The sequence below is a fragment of the Cyprinodon variegatus genome, unplaced genomic scaffold (assembly GCF_000732505.1).
Source record: "Cyprinodon variegatus isolate N-32 unplaced genomic scaffold, C_variegatus-1.0 Scaffold1436, whole genome shotgun sequence".
NCBI classification, from domain to species: Eukaryota; Metazoa; Chordata; class Actinopteri; order Cyprinodontiformes; family Cyprinodontidae; genus Cyprinodon; species Cyprinodon variegatus.
The window spans coordinates 81415-89828 of record NW_015151889.1 but is presented as its reverse complement, the minus strand read 5'-3'; the positions used below and the strand labels follow the sequence as shown (position 1 = coordinate 89828).

The following is an 8414-nucleotide window of genomic DNA, read 5'->3' as shown; positions in this document are numbered from 1 at the left end:
AACAGCTTCAGAAGAACCCTGAGGATCCCTGACAGACGGCAGCAGCAACACTTTATTATTAAACTGCACTGAGTTTTGCTTGATGGTCCATGACTATTCCTCCTCCTCTGCCCTACTATCATCTGGGGTACCACAGGGTTCCATCCTTGGCCCGGTCCTGTTTTTACTTTACATGCTGCCACTTGGGTCCTTATCATTCCACCTTTATGCTGATGATGTCCAGGTATATTTATCAGTTCTCCCTAATACTGCCCCTGCTCTCGACTCTCTCCATAGCTGCCTTTTGGATATTAAAGAATGGCCTGCACAGAATTTTCTCCACCTGAATGAAGGTAAGTCTGACTTCATCATTTTTGGTTCTAAGGATGTCCCTAAGATTCTGTCCAGGGTCGGGGGTTCAGTCAGCCATGCCGTCAGGAACCTGGGAGTTGTCTTTGTCCGTGAACTTAACTTCAAACAACAAATAAATGCTGTTGTCAGGGCCAGCTTTTTCAAGCTGCGCCTTTTGACCGAAATCAAACCCTTTCTCTCACGCCAAGACCTGGAGAAGGCGATTCACGCATTTATTAGTTCTCGGTTGGACTACTGCACCGCTCTCTTCTCTGGCCTCCCACAGTCGTCACTCCAACGGTTACAGTTAGCACAGAAAGCAGCAGGTGGTCTCCTTCAGGCAAAGCCACATCACTCCCATCCTCTCATCCCTGCACTGGCTCCCGCTCCGTTTTCAGATTGATTTTAAAGTTTTAGCACTTGTTTTTAAAGTCCTTCATGGTTTTGCTCTGTTATATTTAACTGAGATGTTGACGGAACATCGCCCCAGCAGAGCTCTCCGGTCTGCTGATCACATGGTTCTGGGCGTCCCTAGGTCCCGGTATAAACAGAGGGGCCATCGTTCCTCTGTGGTTATCGCACCTAAACTGTGGAACAATCTGCCCCTCGGTCTGCGGGTTCTCACTAGTCTGCACCTTTTTTAGTTCAGATTAAAGACTCCTTTTTTTTTTACTTAGAAAATATTGTTTTATGCTTATGATTTTTGTATGTTTTTTGTTTGTTTGTTCGTTTTGCAATGTTTTTATCTTTCTGTAAAGCATTTTGGTCTTCCTGGTGTTGTTGTAAAGTGCTATATAAATAAACTTTGATTTGATTTAAACAAAAACTCTACATCGTGAACCAGTTGGACTATATAGACTGGAAAAATTGGACATATAGATAAGTCATTTTTCTTAAATTGAGGAGGTTAGTGAGACACTTTGTCAATGGAACAAGACAATTTACATTTCAAATATTATCTAATTACCTTATTTTAAGAGTAAAAATCCTCATTCCATTGGCAAATCATCTTATTTACCTGTTCAAAATGAGAGTAAATACAATTAAATTAAGACCTTTTGACTTATTTCTTGATCGTTTTTGTAGTGCAAGAGGTCTGAATCAGAGAAACCTGAGCAAAAGTAGAACTGAGTTCGGATTTCTGCCAAACTGGACATCGGATCTTTATAAAAGCCTCATTCAAGCAGGAAGTCTGAACCTTTTATCTGTTTAATGTGATGAAGGCCTCCTCCCAAACGCTGATTCGTTCTGTTGGAGGACAGGAACCAACGGTTCTGCTCTAGAACCCAGTTTTAAGACAAAGAGGAGAAAGAAAATCTGTTGAATAAAGTGTGCAGCATTTCTAAATTTAGGAGTGAGATAAAGCGGGCATATTGTAGGTGGAGGGGGGGGCTACGCTGAGCACAGTTATTTTAAATATGTCAGCTATGCATGGAGAGGAAAAAGGCAGGAAACACGTTGAGATAAGAGGCTGAAGGTTACAGGAAAGGAAGAAGTCCTTCATGTGGCTGCAGCTAAAAAAACAACATCACATAGACGTTCCAGAGACATCATTATGCAAAAGTTAACCCTTTATAGACCCAAATGGAGTCCTCCCCCCCCCCGCCCCTCTAGAAGCACAAGATCTATATCCATCCATTCAGCAAAGATCCTGCTACATGGCTGTATATCTGATTTTAGCATTTGACCAGTTAGATGAGCGCTTGAATGATATATTACCTACTGGAGATTAAATTGAAAAAGAAAGTTAACATGTCAAGAAAAACAGGCAAAAAGCTCATTGAAAAGTTAAAAAGTAAAGTTAAAGGAAAAGTCCACTCATATTCAAGATATGAAACTTCTAACAGTACCTTAAATCTGAAATTATTCCATCCTGTTCAATAAATGATCAGTGTTTTTAATTCAGAGTAATTTTCATGTGAATGTGCTTTACTGGAGGCATCCATGTTTGTCAAATAACTCTACTGCCACCTACTGGTTTGTGACGTCACGGTGCGGTATCGGCTGTTGATCAAGTCCCAGTGCTGTATCTGGTGTTTGTCACAACGCGTTATTATCACGGTCTTGGTTCTGTATTGAGTTTCACTTTGATGCACGTTTGTCTTTGTTTTCTAGTTTTATTGGTTTAATTCATATTTAGTTGTGTTTTCTGGATTTATTTCAGTTCTTACTTTTTTCTTTGCTTGCCCTCTTTTGCCCTCTTGTCTCAGTCTCCTTTTCCCTAACTCCTTCAAGAATCCTCTTTTCACACCTGCTCCCAATCAGCTCATTAGTTCAGTCTTCGTTCAGTCTCCCATAAATACTCCCCATGCGCAGTTCCTCAGTGCTGGTTCCCTGTCTTTCCTTTGCTCCTCGTGCTTGTTTTCCCTGATGTCTCCATGTTTTTGGTTTATTTTACATTTTCATGTTGGATTTTTGGATTCCTGCCTCAGTTCCTTAAGAACACTACATTAAAACTCACCTCTGCCTCCCTGCCTCTGCATTTGGGTCTTTAAAACCTCAACCAAACCCTGACAGCTATTATCCAAGTCATCTTGAAAACATTCTTCTTCCAAATGTTGGCTACATATTACGTGTTTTTTCTCTGGCCAGAAGTTCGATGGCAAATCCTCCCTCTTCAAGTTGGCGATCCAACGACCAACCCGTCCGTGGAGGATCAGGAATCAGAAAGGTGGAATAACTCTTTTTTCCACTTTTACCCGATGTATTCCAGCATCCAGCTGCCATGCACGTGGGCATTTTCAGTTTCACTATAGCTCTGGTGAATTTCAATGGTGAAGTCCTCTGGAAATCTTCAATAATTGTTGTTGATTGCAGATGTGTCTAGTAGTTCCCATTGATTTAGCTTGTAAAGCGGGGAGAATGGCGCTAGGCTTACCGCACCGTGACGTCACTGCTGGAAGATGGCAGGAGGGAGGGGTTACTATATTTGGGCAAAAATGGCCGCTACCAGACGAAAATTATTGTTTTTATTTTTTTGATTAATGCTAAATTCATTAAATCACCGCAAACATATTAGTTTTAGGTATAAATAATGATCCATTGATTATTCCTTACTGACCGGATTTCTCCTTTGAAAAGTTAATAAATCATATAAAAAAAATGTCAGTGCCAGTATCAGCATTAATGCCTCTAAGGTTATGTTGGACCAATAAAAATGTATGTTTTTCTTGAATTTCTTCTAGAAGCACTTTAGTTGTTTTTCTTAATATATTCGGGTAAGTTGGCGTTTCTTGTTACATTGACATAAATTTTTTGCGATCAAAATATCCATATTTTTTTAATGTTACGAAGGTAATAAGGTCTTATCCTGGATTCCAATAACACTATTAGCTTCAAATTAAATGCATTTCACTGACATCCCTATAAAGGGTTAAAGGTATAAAAGAACTCCAGAGTTTTACAAAACACTCTGTTTAGAAAAGGATTTAAATCAATTGCTTTTCGCAATTTACTTCTTTATGTGAGCAAAATGTACATTTTGATTCATTTTCTTCTTAAATATAACGTTTAATTTCAATAAATGATTGAAGTGAAAGAACATTTGTTTGGTGTTTTGATCCCAGCAGATCGTCCCCTGCAGCCTTTGTGTCGCTGGCAGCTATTCTCATCATGGCGAGTTTTAAGCTTCGGGGCTTAAATAAAGAGACCGAATCCCAACAGGTGGCCCCGACCCGTTAGGTTTGATGGACGAATGACAGGCGGCTCTGCAGCAATGTCACATTGCGATGTTAAAGTCACCAAAGAATTCAGTCCTGTGTGTAAATTTAAGTTCTTTTTCTTTCTATTTCTTTATTTTTTGGTGTATTTGCTTCACTCAGCCCTAAGTAAATGTCTTTGTTTCTTGAAAATGAAAGTATAAATAGTTTTCAAATGTTTTTTGGATGTTTTGTTCAAATATTTAAAGCATAAAGAGATTTCCTGTAGTTGAGAGGTCCAGCATTGCTGCTCTGCTCAGACCTTTTTCACCTCCTTTGCCTTCAGAACCCAAACAGAAAATGAAGTGGATCACATGAACCAACCCAAAGATCTTCTGATGTCCTGCACTAAAGGCCTGGTTATCCTCCCTCAGCAGTGTGTCTCAGTGAGCTTGTTGCAGATATTTTTGATTTATGCCCAATATTGAAGCGTGGTCTGCGCTATGTTATTCCACGCCACAACGCCAGAGGGCCAATCAGGAACTAGCTGTGGGTCTAGATACGGCCGAGGCGGTGAGGAAGTGGGGGCAAGTTTGTTTGACAACGGAGGGACATGAGGGCCAAAAAGAGCGGATATCCAGGTGGGGAAAGGGTCCCAGCGATCTCTCACACCTCGCTCTGCTAGCTGCTCCATCTTTACGAGTCGTTTTCCACAATAGCGGTCAGACAAACAAAACAAGCCGGTAAGAAACCAAACAGGAAATAGGCATAGTGTAGAGCAGATATAGAACTGACCAATCAGAGGCCTCCTGTCTGCCGTCACCTACAATTTTGGGGAGGTGCAACAGAGAGTCTGCCTTAACTGTATAGCATGGAGGGGGCGGCATCATGCTGTGGTTCTGGTACACTAAACAGACTGGGTGAAATGATAATCACTTCATTAGTTTAACTTAAAGGGGAACGCTGTGTTTTTTTTTTACATTGGTCCCTTGATTTTCACCCATGTTAGTTTAGTGTCATTTGGAGCCGTTCTGAAGATATTCCGTTAGGTTATATCCAGTAACGTCTTCCTACGGGCAATGACTTGAAGGTACAAACTAAACTGTTCATCATTTATTCTTTATGGTACGCCAGCATTCAGAACATGGAGGCCAATCACTGTCCCCCAGACATCCGCCGTTAGATTTTTTATATTTCTTTAAAACAAAGCGGATTGTGTATGACGTCATCCGCGCGGCGGACTGGAGTCGTAACAGGCAGCCCGGGCCACAGGCGGCTACGCTCTACCCCTTCTATTCATTCTAGCTAATCTGAATCATTCCATTTGGAGAGCGAGATCATCTGTGGGAGCAGCACTAGACATCTTCCAGGCATGTGAGGAAATCTAGCAGCAGTTCAGCGGACAGGATGAATGAACGGTAGCCGGCGCACGTGGATGACGTCATACACGTGCCGCTTTGTTTTTAAAATATATAAATATAAAAATATAATGGCGGATGTCTGTGGAACAGTAATTGGCCTACATTATTAACAGTTTAGTTTGTGCCTTCAAGTCGTTGCCCATAGGAAGACGTTATTTGGATATAACCTAACGGACCTAACCTTCAGAACGGCTCCAAATGACACAAAACTCATATGGGTGAGTAGAACATGATGGAATAACATAAAATCAAAAAAATGGTGTTTCCCTTTAAGCCGGGCGTACACTGTGCGATATTTTCCATCGTTCCAAGCAGCTGAAGCTGTACGATGAAACTGCAGGGTTTAAAAGTTCGCAGCGCAGGATGTTTGTTCTCACACTGTGCGACCCGACGCTCTGATGCGACCTTACAACGACCGACATATATTCTAACATGTTTGATTTTCTTTCGACCTTTAGATTCCTGATCGGGAGGTGGTCATGAGAGGCTGATCGCCCCTCATTGCCTCCGTATACTACACAACGAAGGGGAGTGGCGGTGGGGAGGGGTTAAATGCAGAGAAGTAATTTCCCTCTGGGATTATTAGAGTTAAAAAAAAAATCAAATAAAAAACGATGCTGAATCTCAGCCCGATCGAAAAATTATTGCACAACTGGAGATTCGCACTGCAGCCTTGCAGCAAGAAAGTTCATGGTTTGATTCTCGGCCCGTGTTCTTACTGCATGAAGTTTACATGGACTTCTCTCTGAGCATGCGTGGGTTCTCTCTGGGTACTCTGCCTTCCTCCCACAGTCCAAAAACATGACTGTTAGGTTTATTGGCTTCTCTAATTTCTCCTTAGGTGTGTGTGTTTGTGTGAATGGTTGTTTGTCCTGTTTGTCTCTGTGTTGCTCTGCGATGGACTGGAGACCTGTCCAAGATGGACCCTGCCTCTCACCAGTAGATAGGCACCAGCACCCCCAGCGGGGATAAGCGTGACACAAAATGGATGGATGGACTGGAGAATTGGCCTGAAAAGGGCCAAAAGTCGTACAGTATAAGCTCGGCTTTAGGTTCTGTTAAGTCGTCTCTAAACTCCAGCCTAAAGCTGAAGATGTGCACCTAAAAGGAAAACGTCTCCGACATCCAGGAAGCTTTGAGGAGCCTGTGAAAAAGACAGAGTCCCACCCTGACGGGGTGACAGTTCTCAACCAAGAAGGATTTTTCTGTCTGTGAAAAAATGTGATGTAAGAGGAGCATCAGTTCAACCAATCAAACTGTTTCTGAAGATTCCCTGTAATCAAGAAGTGTTTCTTATCGCTGCTGACGTTTTGATTTATCTCTGAAGTCTTTGAGGTCAGAGGGGCCTCCGTGCCATCACCCTAATCTGTTTGCTTTCTCTGTAGATCATCTAAACTTAGGCTTAAACTTCTATTCTGCCATATTCTAGTGGACTTCTAATCTATTGGATTAAAGTCCAGAGATTTGTGAATCGTCTGGTTTTAGCTGCACATATTTTAGCCTCTGTAGACGCCAGAAATCCGCAGTAACGTCACCTAAACAACTCAAATCAAATGTGGTGAAATCAATCCCTTCAGGAGGGAAAACTGCTCAAAACTTAACAGCAGAAGCTCTAGCAGTAATAGAAACTGGAAATGGATGTAAACCTTTGATAGATCATATCAACGTAACGAAAAGAAGCAGATGGAAAAGTGTCTCCACCAGCAGGAGGAGATGCTACATCCAGCAGCCTGATGGCCCTCTGACCTCCACATCTGGATGTGTCCCTAAACAGGAATCTCCGTACCTTCTCCATGGCTGCGCTCGCGTCCATGTTGTCCTCCTCCTCCTCCTGGGTTCTCGCTGCCTCTGCTCTTCCAGGACAATGAGGCTTTAAATTCCTCTCCTGTCCACCACACTTCCTCTCTCCCCGCCCACAATCGCTCCCGCTGCCCTGCAGCACTTTTCACCAGCCTGCCCCTTCATTCACTCCCTACTTCTTGTTAAACGTCTTTTCTTTGAATGATTTCTGTCTGGAAACTCAAAGCAGCTAAATAACGTCCCCTTCGTTGCATTAAGCTGTAATTTTTCTGCTTTTTTCCTCTGTTTTCTCTCCCCTCATCACTCCCGGCTTGTCCGACTGCCAGCTCTTCATCTCCTCCCTCTGCAACATGAACCCAGCAGGCTTCTTGCTCCAACATGCTGCAGTGGGAAAGTCAAACAGAAGAGGCTGTCAGACTTTACCTCGACACAGCGTCTAAATTCACAGAGGGGTTGCCACGTTGGTGCAGCGAGGTTAAAGGTCTCAGACACAACAGCTCCACTGTCTCCACTCAGCAGAGCAGTAAAGTGGGCCTGTGCTGGATGGAAGGACTACCTGGGGCAGTGAGGCCAGACCAGACTGTTTGTGTTTTGAACAAAGACTGAATGACTCCCCTTTTGCACCGTTACAGCCAATCAGAGCGAGCCTAGAAACTCCTCATCCAATCAGAGATTTAGAAAGTTTTCAGTGCAGCTCAGAAGAACATTGAACAAGAAGGAAGAAGAGAACATCTTGTTTTTTAACCCATTTTCTCACCTTGGAGAAAATGGGTTTCGATACCTCCAAAAATGTTCTGATTCCGGATCTACAGAGTGGGAATCTTGAGCCCTCAACAGAGATTTTTATTTATAAAGATGATCCCACTAGTTCAGGTTATTATCAAATAATGTTTATCCGGTAACAACAAGGGCAAATTAAATTCTATTCAGTTTATTTCTATAGCTCCAATTCACATCATGTCATCTCAGGTCACTTTCCAGTTCACCAGATCGCTTGTAGCGGCAGTGGAGAGGAAAAACTCCCTTTTAACAGGAAGAAACCTCCAGCAGAACCAGGCTCAGTGTGAGTGGCCATCTGCTGAGGCCCACTGGGGTTCAAGGAGACAGAAGCAGACATAGAAAAAGAAGCATAGATACAAAAGGCAACCGTAGTCAGCTGAACAGGCGGCCCCGTCCAGGAAACACACAGACAGCCTTTAGATTTTCTATGGTTTTATTCTGTGCG

General features: G+C 42.7%; 1 protein-coding gene across 1 annotated transcript in view; it reads right to left on the bottom strand.

Moving 5' to 3' along the window:
- LOC107103381 (testin-like) overlaps positions 1-7726 on the bottom strand; it is a 20667-nt gene extending 12941 nt beyond the window's left edge. Inside the window, exon 1 of the mRNA XM_015403073.1 lies at positions 7176-7726. Coding sequence (XP_015258559.1) covers positions 7176-7202 — 27 coding nt within the window. The 5' untranslated portion in view covers positions 7203-7726. The remainder of the gene's footprint in view (positions 1-7175) is intronic.
- Between the last annotated feature and the right edge of the window lie 688 nt (positions 7727-8414).